Source organism: Emydura macquarii, unplaced genomic scaffold (assembly GCF_026122565.2).
Source record: "Emydura macquarii macquarii isolate MOO-44397 ecotype Brisbane River unplaced genomic scaffold, CSIRO-AGI_Emac_v2 contig_3348, whole genome shotgun sequence".
Taxonomy (NCBI): Eukaryota; Metazoa; Chordata; order Testudines; family Chelidae; genus Emydura; species Emydura macquarii.
In genome coordinates this window covers 1,344,898-1,365,324 of record NW_027133485.1, presented here as the reverse complement: position 1 = coordinate 1,365,324, position 20,427 = coordinate 1,344,898, and the positions used below count along the sequence as shown (strand labels likewise).

At 45.3% G+C, this 20,427-nt stretch overlaps 1 protein-coding gene across 1 annotated transcript; it reads right to left on the bottom strand.

The window, feature by feature from the left end:
* Positions 1 to 2,932: 2,932 nt before the first annotated feature.
* GNL2 (G protein nucleolar 2) lies at positions 2,933 to 19,053 on the bottom strand. Its single transcript, XM_067533790.1, has 16 exons — positions 18,838 to 19,053; positions 18,659 to 18,743; positions 17,645 to 17,739; positions 15,555 to 15,694; positions 12,608 to 12,792; positions 12,022 to 12,088; positions 11,175 to 11,333; positions 10,499 to 10,612; positions 9,518 to 9,646; positions 9,053 to 9,157; positions 8,289 to 8,447; positions 7,998 to 8,105; positions 6,468 to 6,892; positions 4,872 to 4,951; positions 4,023 to 4,117; positions 2,933 to 3,115 (listed from the first exon to the last, which is right to left on the bottom strand). The coding sequence occupies exons 1-16, from the start codon at positions 18,899 to 18,901 to the stop codon at positions 2,966 to 2,968; spliced, it is 2,160 nt and encodes a 719-aa protein (XP_067389891.1). The 5' UTR covers positions 18,902 to 19,053; the 3' UTR covers positions 2,933 to 2,965.
* Positions 19,054 to 20,427: the final 1,374 nt, after the last annotated feature.

Below are 20,427 nucleotides of genomic sequence, written 5' to 3'. Positions count from 1 at the left end.
AAGCAGCGATAGTACAAATAATGATCAGCCAGAGCAGTACTCACCTTACTTCCTAGGAGAGTCAGAGTCTGTCAGGGCAGTACCCAGCATAACAGGGCCCTGGCTTCTAGGCACCATCATCATGCAAATAAGTGCTACAGTGCTCTTAATGCACACGTGATCTCTGGTAAAGCAAATTTCAGTCCCTCAGTTCACCCTTTGAAATCTGATGTAGTAAGATAGAGGATATAAGATACAAACCCCAGCGCTTATACGCCACTACTACCTGATAGTAAATATTGTAGGTTGCTAATAGCTGTATTTTTCTGCATTGCCTGAATTCTGCAATGGTTAAAATAAGTTTTATTTTAACTTCAGTATGGTTGATGAAACTCACTTTTGTACTGGTAAGAGCAGACCTGCTTTCAAACCCACGATAGAAAATTAACTATAATATTTAGGGCTAACAATCTCTTTGCTATGTACTGTTCTGAACCAAATATTAGACACTAACTTTTCACTAAAGAAAGCTTGGAAGGCATTTCCCATGCAATGGAATAGGCTTTTGTTCTTTGGTTAACCAAATTAGGAAATAATGTGTTAGGAAAGTAAAGTAGAGTTCAGAAGCGAAAGCTAATATGAGCAATACCAAGATCTTTTAAAAGTAGCAATTGTTATTCCCAGTGCACCTTGAATGAATTCAACATTAAAACTGAATTTGGACTTAATATAATTGCAAAAAGACATCTTGGTGCTCATCCAAGCACATGTTGTCTTAACAAGAGGGACTGAAATTGTCACTTGTGGTACTTATATAACTAGCTAGCTAGTTATATACAACCACACATTGTTGAAAGATGACTCATTAATTCATGAATTTGAGTCAGAAAAGCTCATTTACAGAATCTGCAGAAAGAAAGACTCTCTCAATAGCCCTGTGACAATGGCTGATGAAGCAAGTTTCAGCTTGCATTTTGGTACTCCCAGCTGTGCTCTGTTCAGCTGATGAGGGATGAAAAGGATAAGAGGGTAACAATCACTTAAATCCTAATTCCCAGTTTCTGTTTGCACAGCGTAGGGAAAGTCTTATCTCAAATGAGGGCTGCATCCTTTCTTCCATTATCTTAGACTCCAGTAACCAGAAAAGAGGAAATTTTGAGGGACTTTATAGGGCTTTCTAAAGAAAAAAATCCATATAACCCTTCCTTCAAGCAGAAAGTGCAGGGATCAAATCATTGAGGGACAGGAGGTTACCTTGCTCTTGGGATGGTGGTTTGGTGTTTATGGTCCCACAGCCTAATGGACTTTGTTCCAGTAATGAAATCTTCACTCTCCAACGTTTTCACAGTAGGCCTTGGTACAGTCACTACATCTGTACACTGCGTCAACTTGTGTTTTCTTCTTTGCCAAGGAGGTACTGCAAGCAGTGTTCTGTCAGTTTGGTTCTCCTGCAGCCTTCTCTATAGTTCTGCAAGAAGAGCCTCATTAAAGTATCAATTTCCTGTTTCACTGCAACCACATGCTTTTCCATAGCCAATGGACAGAATTTTGTTCACATTCTCTCAAGGTGGTTTTATGCTGCTGTGTCCATTGGGACTGTGATGGTACACATAGTTGCTGGAGAAGTTTTTGAAAAGGATGTTACAAAACCCAAGCCTGAAGTTGACAAGTGACAAACACTTTTTGGTCACTCCAAATTCTATGAAAGGCCAATTTGATCAATCGTCCCTGCTACCCAACTGCTTATTACCCAACTACCCATTAGTGGCAGAAGTCCAACACTGGAGACTTCACTCTCCTGGGGATGCTTCCATTTTGTGAATGACCTTATTAAACAGGATTCCTGTTACGTTTGCAGCCTGAAAACTTCCCAGAATCACCATTGGGCGTTCAGTGCTCCTGACAAGCTGCAAAGTGGTTGCTCACTGTAAGGCTGACTTAAGACAAGGGATTCATTTTAAGTAAGAGCAGGGCCCCTGAGTCTATAGCTCCAAAGACACAAGAACACTTCCAAGGCACGTGTTGTTCATCTGCTCAAGAGTCGTGGCTGGCTGAATGTCCCAAGACGTGGAACTGTCTGTTTTTAGCAGTGATTAGAACTCCCAGCAAGATAACTTTGCACATGCAGAGGTGATAATTTCCAGTTTCACTCCTTAACTATATGTCATGTCTGTGATTTTCTATAAAGTCTCTAATTCCTGCCATTTCCAGGGGCACGATAATTAATTACTGTGGAACACAGCAGTCTATTCTTGCAGAGACACTAGAACAGTGTGTTCCGCTCCTAACTTCAAATCCCATGATGAACATTGGCCCATAATAAAATTCATCTAATTAAAAACAGCTAATAGCCTGAAAGCTCTATTAATGCACCCCACCCGCTCCCTCCACACACACACTTCCAATGCTTTCCATCTGTCATAGCCCTTCCTTTCCCGTGTCCCAGGTCTCTTTGCAAGCAGTTGTGCTGAACAGTGCTTAATTGTGTGGTTGTTTCATGATTCAGAGATATGGCTAGCAGGATAAGTGGCAATTAATGAAGTTTGAGGCACTATTTATCTTGAACACACGACTAAACTGAAGTGAGGAAGAAAGCTTAAGCTATGACTTGAATGCAAGCAATCACTTCCATTATTCCCCAACACTAAGATGTTTACACTGTTGTATATACAGCAAACTCCAGCTCCTAACTCAATTCACCTTCTCCAAAACAATTTTGTAATTGTGTGTCTGTTTTAGTTTAGTGCTAGACCACAGCAGGGACTAACATTAACCAGGGCTCTCTTACACAGAGCCGTTGTGCGAATACCATGGTTTCCGTTTGCATAAAAAGCACTCAAATGAGTACATGAACCAACGGCATGAAGCCATCTATCACAGTACCAAGACACACATCGAGGCGTTGAGATTAGAAATGGAAGTTGCACATAAAGAAGAAACTGCTAGCTAAAAGCACTGATTATGTTAAATTTAATAAGGGCACCAGCTATTGCTTCTGTTTAAATTTCTTGTGCTTTGATCTCTGTCCTTCTGAGTCACTTTTCTTCTTGTTCCTGTTCTTATTTTTCACATTGTGAGTCTCGTAGTATCGGACCCCAACTTTCTTGTTGTGCTGCTGCCTCTCAGCTCTTCTCCTCTGCAAAGAGAAACACAGTAAAACCCACATACTCCACAGAGGTTTTTGTTGGGCTTTTATCACATTCTTCACTTTCAAATGAAATGATCAGAAATAAATTTTTCACCATAAGCTTTAATGGCATGAATAAGATTTCACTTATAGAACTTTTTCTTGCACAGATCTCAAAGTGCATGAGACACAGAGGGATAAAATTATTACCCCACTACACAGCAAGTGAAACAGAGGCTAGGTGAACTAACAGGCTTGTGCAAGTTTGTGGCAGAACCTGCCCCAGATTACTGGACTCCCAGTTTCATGCCCTATCAACTGAAGCAGGTTGCCTCTCATGGCAAGGTCCTGAAGGGAGGTTTGATGCATCATTCATGTCACTGAAGTGACTGTGTTTGAGGCCTAAAATTGCTTTAACTGGTTTGATACACAAGTTACACCAGAAGGATGCAACACCCGAGAATCACCAGCACTAGAAGCTTTAGTTGTGAACGTGAGGGCTGACCACAGAATGATGCATCCATTAATCTTGCCTACCTGGGGCCTTATTCTCCTCCCCACTCCTAGTGCACAGACCCCCGTACGTCATTAATACGTGTGTCACACACAGAAAGCAGACCGAACAGTCAAAGAGGAGAATTCACCCTTTCAACCCCCTTCCACCCACCGATGTATGCAGGCCCCTCATGCACTCCTATGAGGCCTGGTCGCCTGTGAGCACATGGCTACTGTTATTGTCTGCTAGCCAGGGAGAAGGCCATCCAGATGGACCACTCTGCCAGCGCCGAGCAGAGGCCCTGTCACCTCCCAAAACCATCACCAAAGCTTTGACATGCAAGAAGCTGGGGTATCTGAAAGGAGCCAAAGCTTCCACTCCCTGTCCTCTGCAACAGGGATTAGAGGGGGTAACACTTACTTCTTTGGATGTAAGGTTCTGGCAAGGCTTTTTACCCTGAAGGGCATCCTCTTCCTCCTCTTGTACTTTCCTTTTCTTTCCCTTTCTTGTGCACCCTAAAAGCAGTATTTTAAAGAGTCAGACACACCTTCCAGCTCCAACCTGTTTGCCTGGGTCGAGGCAGCTGGCTCCATGCCAATCCTGTCTTTCAGCACATGGAGCGATGGCAGAGTTGCACCAGCCACATTTGTAATACATGTGGTTTGTTTTATCAGAGAACTAGTTGACATTTGATGCAATCAAAGCTGTTAATAAGGGGCAGATTTTCAAAGGGCTGTGTAAGGCTCTATCTAACGGGACAGCTCCACTACACACCAGAACATGCCAGGGTCAAATCCCCATCTGCCGGTTTGAAGCCCCGACTCCCAAATCGAGCCCTCTCAGTGGCGACCGTAGGGGAAGTAGGCTCTTGGAAGCCATCAGATCAAGGCTCATAGCATTCCCCACCCCCCTTTTGGGAAAGTACTAAAACTCAGGGAAGGGAAACTGCTTGGCCAGGACTATTGCCAAGCCCAGTGAGTGCTATGTGAGCTGTCCATCACCCCATCCAAGGACTCTTACCCCACGCTTTTGCCCTCATTCACATAGCCACAGGGGGCAGAACATTTTACAGTCTGGACAAACAGGTGAGAGCTCTGAAACAAGAGCTACCTGCAGCTTTACAGAGAGCCCCCAAGTCAGATTCACTCTTTGACAAGTTTTAAATGTTACAGGGGAGGAAGAAACCGGCCTCAGACTAATAGTAAATGCTCCCATTGCTCATGGGTTGCTGCACTAAGACTGGGGCATAGCTAGACCTTTTCATGTTACCTCTGGCCTCTGGTTCTTTGGTTTCTTCAGATTGCTGCTCAGATGTTGTGAATACCTTTTCACTGAGCCCTCTGGGGATTCTACAACAGAAAAAGTAGTGAGACATTCTCATGGGACTATGCTAGCCCTCCACAGCACCATGATACTGCCTTTTCTCTAGGCCTCCCCTGCATCTAAACAAACAGTACCCATGGTGCTCAGCAAAAAGCCACTTCTATAACTACAGTCTTGTTAACAATTTAAACAGGTCTGCAAGATACCCAAACCTTGTACAAGGTTCTATGACTGAAAACCCTGAAAACAGTAGCACGAGAGAGCAACAAAAATGATTAAAGGTTTAGAAAACCTGACTCACGAGGAAAGATTGAAAATATTGGGCTTGTTTAAGTCTCCATGGCTGGTCGCTTTGTGTAGTGCAAGGAGAGTGAAATCACCACTCCTGGTACCAGGGATGGCATGGTATGTACCAGAGGTGGTTTCTACCGCTCTAGGAAAAACTAGTTAATCCTACTTCAAGGCATTTTCTGGTTTTAAAATTGTTGTTACTGCACACCACATTACACTTAGTTTTAGTTACACACTGAAATAGTGGTTACATAAGGCAGCACATTCAGAGATGAATTTAGGGTTGTACAAATAAGAAGTAAAACTGCAGTAGGTGTAACACTAATGTATGTAATATCATACTAAACATCAGAATGTCTGTGCAGTTTGGTACAGTATTTTCTCAAGGAAAATGTCATGACTCATTTCAGTTTTCAATATTATACACACTGCAAAACAATTAACAAATTGCTAACTATCTTTCAGCAATGTTCATTAGTATATTCTAATATTATTTTTCCCCAGTTTCATTTAAACTGGGTTGAAAGCAATATTTATCAGAGCCCTGTTCTAAACCAGTGTTTCTGGAAACTGTCAACCCTGCATGGTCCCCATCCCCTTTGTCCTGCACAAAGTTGGTGAGGGATCTCCAACTATCCAGGTAGACCCAGTTATGCCAAAACTGGGCCAGCAGTATCCACCAGCCAGGTCTCAGGGATGCACGCATATCCAGGTGACACACCAGGCTACAGTCACTGGCCTCATTACATCAAAGATCAAGCAAGATACCAGTGTAACTGGTTCTAGCTTTGCTATGTGGTGTAGGTCAGTAGTTCTAAGGGCCTTTGACTGAGAACATCAGAATGAAGCAAACTATGGCTTTTCCAGAGGCTCATCTCCCTCTGGAGAGCTGTAGAAGTGGGCATGGAGCAAACTAAATGCTTTGAAAGAAGATGCATCAACCCAGGCTCGCAAAAACGGAATATTAATTCACTCATGACAGCACATGGAGCTGTTTTCACATAAATATCAGAGCATTAGAGTTTTTAAAATGATAAATATGCCTGCTTCAAAATGAGGCTAAGTAGCTGTTTGGTTTTGAGAGACAATTATTCAATTCAGGTGGATATATTGGCCCAGAATAGAGATTTTAACACACAGGGAAGCAGTTAAATGAAATGTGACTGAATGAACCCAATAATAGGACTGAATTCACCCTGGTCTTTTCTCCTGTGCAATTCTTTACTCTCAAAACTGAATAGAATCCAATACCTTATTGCTGAGAATCTCTTGGCTTTGGCTTTGTCCAGGAATTTTTTGTATTTTGCAATCTTTTCCTCCAAAATCTTAATAACGGCCTTGGGCCCTTCTCTGGAACCTTCTCTATGGGAGTTGGAGTCATCCTCAGTTAAGTTTTGCTGCTGTTCCTCCTCCTCTTCCTCTCCTCCAGAAGGATCACTGTCCATCTTGTCAATATCTAATGTATTTACGGGAACCAGGTCTTCTCCCAAGAACTGAGTTGCCACATTAATCTTCCCAAAGTTCTGCCGCACGTGAGACATGAGTTGCTTCATTTCTGTATTTGTTTTGTTCTCCCCTTCTTCTACCATCATCATGTTCGAAGCTATGGGCTCTGAGCTCTGCCCATCACTGTCAGCGTGGCTTGGCGTTGCAGGTACTTCTAAAGAAGATGAGGGCTATAAGCAAGAGAAAAAAAGATGGGACTTGCACCCCAGGCATTTCACATATAGGCAAGATCTTAAACAGCCATTACCCCATTACATTCAAATACATTTTGACCACTGACATTCTGTACTAAATCAGCCATGTGACCTGTTGTACAGCTGTAGTCTCAGGTAGGGTAGGGAGAAGTTGGGGCAGAATCTTCAGATAATTTGTCTTCAGTTACTGCATCCTACAGAATGGACCCTCTATGCCTTCTATATTACAGCAATTCACATTCACCTATATTTCTCAAAAAAGAAGTAATTGTGAAAGAGTGCACCTAATTCCAGAAACTCCATCAACGGTCACAGGGCTACATGCTGGGACTGACCATAGATGCAATCCCTTAAAAAACAATTAGTGGTCCATAAGAACAGACATACTGGGTCAGACCAATGGTCCATCTAACCCAGTACCCTGTCTTCAGACAGTGACCAATGCCAGGTACTTCAGAGGGAATGAATAGAACAGGTGATTATCAAGAGATCCATCCCATCGGCCATTCCCAGCCTCTGGCAGACAGCAATCCCTACACATCCTGGCTAACAGCCATTGATGAATCTATCTATCCTCCATGAAATTATCTAGTTCTTTTTTGAACCCCGTTATAGTCTTGGCCTTCACAACATCCTCTGGGAAAAGTGCCACAGGTTGACTGTGCGTTGTATGAAGAAATACTTCCTTTTGTTCACTTTAAACCTGCTGCCCTAGGGTCACAGGGAGGGACAGTTACCCTGAACAGTTACTGCAAAGAAAAATCATCCTGTGCACGAGTTTCATGATAACAAATTTCCAATCTCTTTGGAAAAGAGAATTTATTTGCCACCCAAATGAAGCAGTTAATGCTGTGAAAGTTACTGAAATGTCTGCGAGTGAGCCAATACAAACTAGCTCAAAAACTGGTCAGGACATTGCTACATTCCTGCTACGTGTGTTCTCTGTTTAATGAATTCAAATGAGCATTACCTGAAACGCTATGGTAAAGCCATCCTCTGCTATGCTAGTGAAGCTGCTAACAAATGATATACAAAAGGGAAATGGGTTCCCTTCTGCAGGAATGGCAGTAAGTGTTCTCACCTCAGGACCTTGCTCTGCATTTGGTGGTTTAATGAAGAATGGTATACGGCCCCTCTGCCAGTCATTGAGGACCATTTTGCTCACAGTCTGCACGTCAGGTTCTCCACCCTAGAACAGCATAGAAATGATTTATGTCTGCACTCACAAGGGCAAATGTACCCCCTTCACATCACCTCAAAAGAGATTGGAGATTTGAATTCCCCATGTATAATGTGGGACTTTACTCAAAAACTCCCCACTCACCCAGAGTTACACAGAGGTGTGGAAATACAGTGTTGTAATCTGGCTCACCTTTAATAGTTTTCCAGTCCTGAAGGCTAGCTTCTCAAGGAAATCATCTGCATTTTTCCAGGAATCAATTTTGTATGTCTTGCTGATGTACTCTGGCTTGGCTCTCTCGAGCACTGCACTAATATGTTCTTCAGGGCTCTTTATTTTTTCAACTTGAACCTAAAAACAAGGGGGAAACAGAGCCAGACCCTGTGAACATCACTATGGGTCTTAAAATGCGGCTCAGACAAAATTCAAAGGCTCAGATGCTTTGGGCAAGCATAGCTGCAAACTGATTTCAGCCTCAATAACTCCTTTCCAACTTCTTCCTCCCACTCACAATGGAAACTCTTCTAGCTTGATTTTAAAGGGAAAGGCAGCACTTTGTTACACTCTAATACTGCAGAAATTCTACAGAGTCCCAAGCAATGCAGAGATTCTAATGAAGGGTCAAACATGCTGCAGACACAATACCCCTCTCAAGACATCCTGATTCACTTTACATGCGTGAAACTTCCCTCTACTCTGCACGTAAACTAAGATATCATACGTGTGCACACTGCTTAGGCTCCTGGAAGTCTATCCCATCCTGTGATTGGACCAAACGGCATGGTTACTGCCCTCAGCCTCATCCCCATTCTGAAGTTTGTACAGATGTGTACAAATCATGTGTACAGATCACAAGTTGTCCCTGGGGTAAGGGAAATCAGTAATAAAATCTCTTCAAGCCAACTGCATCAACAGCAGAAAAATGGAGCTTGCCAGCATTCTCTGCAGACACTCACCACTCCCTTCAGCACGATGTCCGTTTCTGTGTCTTCCGATGGATAAACTACACCTGGGCAGTCAATGAGGAAGATCCGCCGCATCAAGCTGATGTACTGCCAGACCTGAAAGAGAACAACACTCCCCCTCTTTCACAAGCAGCCTCGGATTCTGCATTTTAAAGGTATGATGCTACCCTTAGAACAGGGACAGCTGCTGTGTAGGTGCAATTTATGCACATAAGGGACTGAGAGATCCAGAGCTAAGGACAGTTCCCAGACCCAGGAAGCTCAGCACTTCAGAGGCTGGATCCCATCACAAGACTGGTATCCATCCAGACAGCAGGACTGGACTGGGTTGTGACACTATGTTCATGTATTTTTGCATAAATTCAAGCCCATGGTTTGTCCCAGGGATTAAGGTATATTCTGTGTCTAGGAACTCTTCCCAGCTCAAAAGCCAAGGGTCTTTCATGGCCAACCTACCTTTGTTTCACCTGCAATGGGGGCTACGTTGCAGACTTTTTTGGATCGTAATGTATTAATCACTGAACTCTTGCCAACATTTGGATAGCCAATGAAGCCCACGCTGATCTGTTTCTTGTCTGTGTGCAACTGTTAAGAAATTATACACATTTATGAATGCCTTGTAGAGAAATGCATGGTTGCTATTAAAATTCTGAAATGTGAATTCTCAGCAACTCCTCTCTTCTTAGAAATGGAGAACAAATACAGCTCCAAAGCAGATCTGATCACAACAAACAGGATAAGGTTCCCTCTAATAAGATAAATTTATCACAGCTAACAGGCTTTCAAAGAACTGATTTCAAGTGTTGAACGAAATATTCCATAACCCTTGTTTGAAGAGTCAGAAGTGAGTCACTTGCATTTTCAGCTGCTGTGAAATTACTCAGTGATGTCTTAAATTAAAAAGTGCTTAGGTTGAGAAACATAACAAACAGAAATAGGAATCAGTCAGTGAGATAAAGACACAGATGTAGCTTAAAGAGGAAATCAGTCACCTACAAAGGAAAACATTCTTGACTTGTCTCTCAGGAAGATGAAGACTTCAGAGAGGCGGCATCTTCATGGGATAGTACTGATTTACAGGGCATAAATGAGCCTCACAAGTACATTCTTCCCCTCTACATACTCATGTGTTCCTAAGTAGTATAAATGGGAGTTTATTGGGTGCCCTAGAGGTGACACCCCTTAGCTAGTAGGTATCTGAGTCAGACAATCCTGGTCAGACTGGTTTTCTCAGACTGCCCAAGTTGTGTTGCACATTTTTCAAGAGCTCCCAATAAACAGGGAACACGTTCCGATCGCTCCCCAAAGAGCAGCTCTTCCTAGGTGCAGTCAGCCATGGATACAGATAGCCCAATGTTTAAGCTGCCGCAGAAAGACATTTTCCACCTTGAAGCCAAGCAATTAAGAAGAAAAACCCCCCCAAAATCTGTTATATACCTTTCCAAACTGTCGTAAGAGCTGTATGAAGGCTCCTTTGCCGAAGGGATTTGTGAGGCTGGCATGGAAAGCAAGCGTCGGATAATCCTGGGAGAGGACTGCAACCCAGCGTTTCTAGAGAGAAAGCATACTGCTGAGCAAGGAGGCTCATGCTACAGACTCAGAAAAGCAACAAGCTTATTTCTGGAAAAGGGCAGCGACTTAACTTGATCACAGGACTGAGTTTCAAACAATTGTCTAAGAAAACTGCTAGTTCAAAAATCTTTGAATTGCGTCTCAAACCCCACAGTAAATGCTTTGTCTACCATTTTATACATGCAAAACCATTCTCTAAAAATGCTTTCATTGCTAGCTAAAACCAATTAGCTTAACAATTTAAAACAGAGTAGCCTCTTAAGACAACTATCGTTTAGCACACTTGTGAGAAAAAACTGAACTGCTACAACCAGCCACAGGAAGTAGAGAGCTGGTGATTGTTGATCAGCTGAGCAAAACTTGGGTGCATTTGCAGTGTAATTGCTACTTCTATGGCAGAAAGTCCTAGAGGAGGAGTACCCACTGACCCCAGTTACATTGTTCCCGGTTTGATGACAATAGCATTAGGACTGACACCTGCGCATAGGCTACAAAAAAACCCAAAGAAAATCCAAAGCACTGAAGGAAGGACTGTACTTACAGTGGCCCAAGTAGGGACAAGGTCACATTTGTTCAGGACGAAAATGAGATGTTTCCATGGTTTCTCCTTTTTGAGGTAAGATTCTACATGTGGGGAACGAGTCCCGATGGGATCTCGAGCATCAAGAACTTGCACAATAACATCAGATGAATCAATCACCTGAAAATCCATGGAGAGTGAGAAATGAGTTTGGACCCACAGGCTGAAAGCTAATGCAGCATTTTTAAAGGGAAATGGACAAGTTAAAAACCTTATCATAGAATCAGAGCTGGAAGGGACCTCGAGAAGTCATCTAGTCCAGTCCCCTGCACTCACGGCAGGACTAAGTAATATCTAGACCATCCCTGACAGGTGTTTGTCTAACTGCTCTTAAAAATCTCCAGTGATGGAGATTCCACAACCTCCTTAGGCAATTTATTCCAATGATGAACCACCCTGACAGTTAGGAAGTTTTTTCTAATGTCCAACCTAAACCTCCCTTGCTGCAATTTAAGCCCATTGCTTCTTGTCCTGTCCTCAGAGGTTAACAAGAACAATTTTTCTCCCTCCTTCTTGTAACAACCTTTTATGTTCTTGAAAACTGTTATGTCCCCCCTCAGTATTCACCTATCTTATGGTTCCAGTGAGCTTTAAACCATGGGAATGCAGCTATGCCCACCTTTGGTTTTTTTACAGGCCAGCTCCATCAATAAAGGGTCTTCAAAGAGCTATCCCAATCATTGTTCAGTGGAGTTATTAGTTGGTGCAGGCTTGTTGAGTGATTGCCAATTTAAAATCACCTCCAGTGAACAAGTCGTGGGAATTCAGATGTATGAATCTTTCTCAACCTCTACATGATTACACTTACTTTGTAAAGCTCACCCCAGATTCGTTTGGACTGTCCCTTTTTGTAGATCTCCTCTTGTGCTTCATCCCTAGAAATGGATTATCAAACACGCATCAGCAGCTGAAATACTGGGATGATGCATTCTCTGACGCCATCTGCACACAGGAGATGAGGCCAAAGTGACAAATACCTGGGTTTTAGACATTTCTAATCAGCCTAGGAATACGCAGAAATAATACATATAAAGAGGTTCCAAATAGATATACCTTTTTATGTGCCTGTATTTGTGCACCTACTCATCTCAAGACACCCTTGACAGATAATCAGAGATGCCATACATCATGAATTACACTTGAAGATAGAATGGTTATGTGCACATGGAAGCAACCACTAGGTTAATTATGCAGGCAAACAGAAGGGAAGAGAAAAAATCCAAGTAAAATACTGACCATTTTAGACACCTTAAATAGTTTACCTCTCCTCAGCCTTTTATACTATGTAGGCCCCCCCAACTGGTGCACAGTACTAGAAGCACACTGGACAAAACTAAAACATACATTGCTCTTATTTAAACACTGACCATAACTAACTCCTCCCTGCTTTTTACCTCACTCCAGTATCTTCCATCACCAGGTCTCGGTCCTTGCCCTGGTCATAGGTCCCTGCAGAGGCCTCAGCATTCTCTAGCAGAGATTGCATATCACCCGCAGAGAGACTTGGTCTTTTCCTTTGCGATTTGGGGCCAAAGGTTGTTTCAAAAGTTTCTGTGTCAAGAATGTGGACTTTGGAATTCTGAGGGAAGATCAGTTGGTAAAAAGGGAAAAAAACATGCTTTAACTTTGCCATGGCTCAAAACATACAATGTACAAGGTCTGAGTTCAGTTCCAAAGAGCCTGTCACAAGAAGAGTTGTATGCACTCTCCTGGTAAGTCTTAAGTTTTCTTAACTCCCTTTGAGAAATACAAGAATGGATGTTTAATAAAAAGCAAAGCCAAACACAAATTGTGTTACACTTGCCAAAGAACTGTGCTACATTTCTTTCATCGTAAACTTAGTCAAATGTAATTAAGACTGCAATGATGAAAATTAAACTGTTATCTTTGATCAGTCCTTTGTTTTTCTAACAAATGCACAAATCTCGCCAAATTCACAGATTTTGTCAAGAAAAACCATGATCAAATTCGTAGTTTTTATTTTAGACCAGCTATAAATGCCAACATTTTCTTGGAAATGAATCTACTTCACAGCTAAAAAGAATCAATCTTTTTTTAGTTTCAGATAACATTTCCCTTAATTTAGGTAAAGTTTTTATTAGATGCACATGGAAAGTCTTCATATGAAAACATCTAGCAAGAGTCCAAAATAATAGTTTAGATGTGATAAGAGAAACTTGATCCTAACTAAAACTTGATGTGCCTGAAAAGAAGGTTGCATGCACAGGAATTTTTGACTCAGGATAAAAACACTAATATGAGTTAAGATCTATCACGCAACAGGAAGTAAGCAGGGAGAGACCAGCATCCTCAAGAAATCATCGTCAGGCTGTCATTTGTACCATCACAAGCACTGGAATCAGAGATCGTATTGGGGACAGGCTGCCACAGCCATCCTATCCTGGCATTTTAACGCACACTGCATAAAGGCAAATTTCCTGTCAAAAGAGATTAAATCCCAATGGATAATACAGACCTTCTTACTGGTAACAAGCAGCTAATACACTTGCTTCCTTTCATTCATATTCATTTTATAAGTCTTCCCAATCCCTGGGAAATATCCACTTCATTAACCCATTCAAAGTACTGCTAGTGCCAAACTGAGTTAGCAGTACATCAACTACAAACTACAGAGGATATTCAAAGGCAAACAAGCAGCCTGATGAAAACCCAAGATCAGGCCTTCTCCCTCAGAACATTGAATCATACTCTCATCAGTCACCAGAACAAGAAGCCCAATGTTACAACCACCTTTGCTCTTCTCCTAAGCAGGATTCCAACGCTACATTTAAAACAGGACCGTATTGAAAACAAGAACAAGTGGTATTCATTTACTCTCTCTAGCTGACTGAACACGAGGCAATAACAATGCCTTAATTTCTATTTTGTGCTAGGAGGAAAGTTCTTCAAACTTGTCTGATTTGTGTGTTTGGTTCAGAGTCTTCTACTAATAGGAACACTGCTAGTAACAACTCTGCAAGCCATAGAAATTGTGTCCTACTAAATATTAGGCTATTTCACTGTTTTAAAGAGAACAGTAATGTCACAGCACAGCCAGCTCTGACAAAGATTCATTATAGGAATAACATTTTGGACTCACAAAGCCCAGGTAGGAGTGCTCACCCAGGATGCATTAGCTACAGGTCCATGGAAAGTTAAGCAATTAACTCTGTACAACCTCAAAAAACCCCAAGCTTTTAGAGACAGAGCCCAATTAAGACACAGACTGTCCTAAAGTAGGAGGTTAAGGATTTGCTCCCATCCAAGGACTTTGTTTACAAGTGAAGAACAAAGGACTGGTCTAATATATCTAGGGGTGCAGAAAAGTGCTCTAGCATCATTCATCTGGGGAGACAAGCTTATGAAAGAAGGGTCCCAGCTACCCTGGCTGAAAAATGCTGTGATAAGGACTTGGGGTAACAAATACCTTATTAGACAAGAGGGCATCTTGTTAGTGAAGTTTAGGCTCTAGAATGCACGTGATGATTTGATTTTATAATTAACCCTTTGTTTCCAATGTTTCTGCTTGCCATCATTTGAATCTCTGTTCTGTTAAATAAGTTCATGCTTTGCTTTTTCTATAAAAAAATCTAAGTGCTGTGTATTAAGCAGAGCTGTGATCCAGGGTACTCCAGGTAAACTGGGGAGTACTGTTCCTTTGGGATCAGAGGGTCTGGGAATTCTGTGAACGTTCAGTAGATCAGGGGCTGGGCACTCTAGAGGGATGCCCAGAAGACTCAAGAGTGGGAGTGTATCTATCACTAACCTGCAAAGGGATGGCAGACCGTGCACAGGCTGAGAGGGAAGTGCTGGTGTTGCCTGTGGCTGGTGGAGTCAGGGAGCTGACACTGGCAGGCACAGACAAGGCTCTCTCATGCTAAGGGCAGGTGTTAGCGAGGTGTCTCAGAGGCCTGGGTATCCCTGGGAAGTGTCACACCGCCAGCTCACAGTGCAGACATACCTGGAGTCAGCACCCTGTACTCCCACACCCAAGTACAGATAGTATGATACACTGCTTAGCTTGTAAGACCGCAGCCCGAGACGGCAAGCTGCTAGGAAACCTCCGATCACTCAGTGATTCCTTCAGGCTGACACAGTGGCACTGGCAGGCAGCCAAGAGAGAAGCATTCATCCTTCCTCTGCCAGAGAAGAAACCCTGATGTGGTATGAGAATGAAGGGGGTCAAGTCTGCCCTCAGAGGATACCACGCAGCTCTGCACCAAGCTGAACAGATACAACGTGGCCACCTGTAAATGACTCCAGAAAATAAACCTAGGAACAAGGCTCCTACGCAGACCTGTCTTAACAGGTCTTTTGTCTGAGGAAATGAGTGATGCTCACGTGAGGTCTAATTCGATCATGGAGAAGGGACATTGGCAGCTTGCTTTGCTTCATGACCACTCTGTACGGATCCTTCATGACAGTCTCCATTTCCTCTTGGAATTTCTGCAGGGATGACTGCTTGATCACACGAGTATTTCCTGGTATAGAAAAATAAACATAGCACCTTCACACGTCCCCACACTGGGCATAAGCCACACACTAACCAAGCAAGCTGATGTGCTAGTGCTTTGTCTGGAGCTGAAAATACCAGAGACAAAAAGAGATGGTTTCACTGGATCAAGACACAGTCTAACTTCGCCCTGGACCTGCCCACTCCACCCTTTCATTCCCACCACCTAGACTACAGAGACTTCCCCTAGGAACAATACACCCAGTTACTTATTGGGCAAACCCAAATGAATGGCACAGAGGAATTGATCATCACACACCTTCCTTTGCAGCATTTGGAGCGGGCCACTGTTGGAGACAGGACACTTGGCTAGATGGACATCGAGTGTGATCCGCTCTGGCAATTCCTACAACCCCCACAATCCCGCCCTGGCCACAAGCCCACCATGACAGATTTGTTTCACCCATCCTTGTCACTAGGATTTAAAGCTGTTGCAGCCCTCCTGCTTAGAAGGGTGCTGCTGTGCAGTTGTGTTTATGTACTGGTATTAAGGAGGTTTTAAATTAATGTGCAGAGAAGAGAGAAATGGGCAAACTTTGCATTATGCCAACTGTAACAGTGTCTATTTGGGCAAGCTTCTTAAACCATAAGAATCAACTGAAAATTCCCTGCTTCAGGGGAGCTCCCTGATCAGAGTCTAAAATGTAAGGGAGATGGTAGCCATGAGTTTCAAATATGCTTTTATATTCTATATTTCCATCAAATGTGTGCGCCTCTTCAGCAATATATGGAGCCAGGCCCACACAAGGATTCCCAGGGCTCTAAAGCCATCACTCATGTTATGTTGCTTTAGGAAAGCAGTGAATCATAGCCCTGGTCTACACTTACCTGGAGATTCGGCGGCAGTCGACGGGAGTTACGCAAACTACGCAGAGTAGCTCGTGTAACTCCCGTCGACTGCTGTGCTTTCCTTCTGCGCGCCGTCTTCACTGCACTGCACCGACGGGAACTGTGTTCCCGTCGACTCAGCGCTACGCTACTGGAGGGGGTGGTTTTACTCAGTCGACTTCCTGATCAACTGAGCGGATCTACACTGACTGCTCGATCGATCCAGGAAGATCGATCTGACGGCGGCGACTTTGCCGCCGTCAGTACAGACATACACCCAACAGGCAGGTGGAGTGCTGCACTCTTACAGTGTATGCACAGTGGCCACACACACAAGAGGAGAGAACCTATGGAAAAATGGGACATAAAACAACCCAAATGACACTGGGGTCACTCTTGGCATGACAGCGCAATGCAAGGACCAAGGGAAAGATTTTGAAAAGGATTTAGGTACCTTTTGAAATCCCACCAGGCAGCTATCTGATCTTCAGGCACCTAAACACCTTTAGAAATCTGCCCTAAGTATATACATACTTACTACTGGGTTTTGCTGTAGCTTTTCCATAAATACATATGAGAAATCATAAAACATTAAAGGGGACCAAAACCAAGATAGTGGCATCACATAAACTTTCCTGCATCTCATTCCATCAGTACAGATAACTCAGCTTCCTAATCTTGGCAGACAAATGTTGCAATGGCCAACAGTCAGAGCTTCCCCTCTGAGAAGCGACAGCCTCTGTTCTTTCAGGGGCAAGGAATGTGCTTCCCTCATCAATGGGAAAAGCTAGTTTCTCTTTACACCATAGTAGTGACCAAGATGCGGAAAAGCAATCAATGATTTTGAAGGCCCAATTTTAAACACCTTCAAGGGGCCATATTTTCAGAAAGAACTGGGAACACACCCTCTGAAAACCAGGCCTCTTTAAGGCATCTCAAGTTGGGCCCCCAAAATCAAGTTACAATAGAAACTTTTGACCAATGGATCTTGTGTCCCAGGGAACAGGGAAATACTATGCACATCACTCCCTTAGAACATCTGAGTTACCATTATTTTATCCTTGCTGAGTCACAAGGTAGAAACACTCACCAAACCATTTAATATTTGGTTCCACTCTGGCCACTGTGCCTGGTGCTACCGTGGACTGGTACTGCAGAGGCCTAATCACTTTACCACGATTATTTCTGAGGGTAAAAAATGAGAGCTTGTGTAAGTACATGAGCAACAGAGACACACAGCAAGGGTCGCAGTTCACTCTTTCCAATACAATACGAATACCCCGTGGTTTGCCTGAATGGAAGGCCCTAAATAAAGACACTTCATACACAAGGGCACCTTTACCAGCAACACTAGTTTGGAAGGGCAGAATAACCTAGATAGCTGTGAAAACAGGAAAGTTTAGGTCTGCCAGCATATCCTCACCCACACTGGAATTTGGCCAAGATACCAGGGTTCTTTTGCAAATGTGCCACAGGGCCCTGTGTGACCAGGATCTTAGTCTGCCAGCCAAGGACTGACCAGGCCTGACCCTGCTCAATTTCCAGGAGAAGCCCCTCACCCGAAGGGATACAACCTCAGAATTTAGGCTGTTGGTTTTCTCGCACAAGGCATGTTTGGACGGAGCATTACGCATTACATTTGGCAGCATGTGCCCGTGCCAACGGAAGGAGCGCACACACAGACACGGGCTCCTCAGCGAACCTTTCCTCCCAGGTAAAGCTGACTGACACAGGCCAACAACTGGAAACAAGGACTGCCCACCGGCTCCAGACCAGATCCCCCCCCCAGGGAGCGGCCAAGAACGTCTTCACTGGCAGGGCAGCGATACAGGGGCTGCCAAGCCCCACAGCAGCCAGCTCTGGGCGGTGGGCTGGGGACGCAAGGACAAGCCCCGCTGCAGACTGACAGGGCAGCACTGGCGCAGGAGGGCAGTGTCGCGTGGGAGGGCTGTAACTCCAGCCACGGCCGCCGCCGCCAGCGAAGGGTTTACTTCATTCCGGATAGAGGCACAGGCAGGACGGGGCTGCCCCCGGCTCGGCGGGGGACACAAGCCGGGGCAGGGGCAGGGGCGGAGCCGAGAGGCAGCCCGCGGCCCGGCCTCACCTGCGCTCCTTCTGCCGGTACATGTTCAGCCGCCGGATGGTCGCCCGGTCCCGCACATTGTGCCCGCCAGCGCCCAGCGCCCGATCTAGGGAGACAAGGGACAGTCAGCGGGAGCGGGGCCGGGGCGCCCGGGGGGGGCCGGGGCGCGGCCGCGGGGGGGGAGGGGAAGGCGGCGGTACCGGGGTTGGTGCTGGCGCGGGACGGGTTGATGCTGCTCCGGCCCTTGTAGCGAGGCTTCACCATCCTGAGGCCGGGGGCTCCCGCCGGGGCTCGGCCGAGGAGGCGGGCGCAGCGCGGTGTCTCGGGCCGGGAGCTCTCGCTGCTCTCGCGGCCGCCGGCGGCCCAGGCACGCGCTGCTGCTGCTGACTGAGTGACTGAGGCGAACCCGGAAGCAGGTACGCGAGCACTTCCGGCGATGAGCGCCACGTGTTTCCGGCCGCCGGCTCTTCTCCGGACCTCCCCTGGCTCCCGGTTACCTTGGCAACCCCGTGCCCTGCGTAGGCAGCCCGTCCGGCCGGGCCTGGGAGCTGGGCCCGGGCGGGCGCCGTGGGGCGGCCACGCTCCGTGCTACTGCACGACAGTGATGCGGGATCCCGCTTCGTGACATCACCACCAGCCCTGGGGACACGGGGTCATGACGTCACCACGGCCTGGTCACAGGCCGCCATGACGTCACCATGTGGCTGGGGGACTTGCGCAGCGCGGGTTGGGTGCCCTGGGCTCGGATGTTACGTGTGAGGGGGTGACACCCCCGACGTGACTGGATAGGCCCTGGCCTATCCCCCGAGCCAGGGCTGCAGGGCCCCAGGGCCGGCCTGCCGTGCAGCGCTGCACCCTGCCGCTGGCCTGCCTTGAGGAAGAGGCTCCGACATGACCCGACCCGACCCAGCAGCCGTCTCCACCTCCATGAGAGGCGGTAGCTATGGCCCTGTCGACACTGACCTGTGAGATTCGGCGGCAGTCGACGGGAGTTACGCAAAGTACGCAAAAAAATTTGCGTAACTCCCGTCAACTGCTGAGCTTCTCTTCTGCGCGCCGTCTGCCCTGCGCTGCGCCGTCCCCGTGGATGCAGCCCTACGCTCCTTGTGTAGCTGGTCTTAGTACGTCCATTTCTGGATCGACTGAGCGGGTCTGCACTGAGCGAAATCGATCTGACGGCGGCAAATTTGCCACCGTCGGTGTAGCCGTAGCCTGTGTTGGCGGGAGAAACTCTCCCGCCGACATAGCGCGGTCTACACGGAGGGTTAAGGTCAGTATAATTACGTTATTCAGGAGGTGTGGATTTTTCACACCCCTGAACAACATAGTTAGGCCAAAGTAAAGGTGTAATGTAGACCTGGGTGCAGTCTTTTTAATCTCTCCTCATGTGGAAGCTGTTCTATACCCCTAAACATTTGTGTTGCCTTTCTCTGTACCTTTTCCAATCCTGATATATAGTTTGTGAGAGAGGACGGCCAGAACTGTACACAGTATTCAACTAACAGCTAATTTAGACCCCATCATTTTGTATATGTAGTTGGGATTACACATCAATGTGCATTACTTTGCATTTATCAACATTGTATTTCATCTGCTTTTTTGTTGCCCAGTCACCCAAAAAGACTCTTAAAATCCACAGCAGACTTCTGTCAGGCAAGCCTTCACTCCCAACACCTCTAACTGCCTCCTTTATGCTGCTGTTTAGCCAGGATGGCATTTTGTGGTCTTCTTACTGTTTTTTTGTGTTAGTTGTACTCCCCTGTCAATATCCACCTGTCTTATATTGAATT

Coding starts and splice junctions, on each gene's coding strand:
- GNL2 (XM_067533790.1), bottom strand. CDS start 18,901: ATGGTGAAGCCTCGCTACAAGGGCCGGAGCAGCATCAACCCGTCCCGC. Junction 12,793..15,554: donor ATGATCGAATTAGACCTCAC/GTGAGCATCACT, acceptor ATCTTCCCTCAG/AATTCCAAAGTCCACATTCT. Junction 12,089..12,607: donor ATGGAAGATACTGGAGTGAG/GTAAAAAGCAGG, acceptor ATCCATTTCTAG/GGATGAAGCACAAGAGGAGA.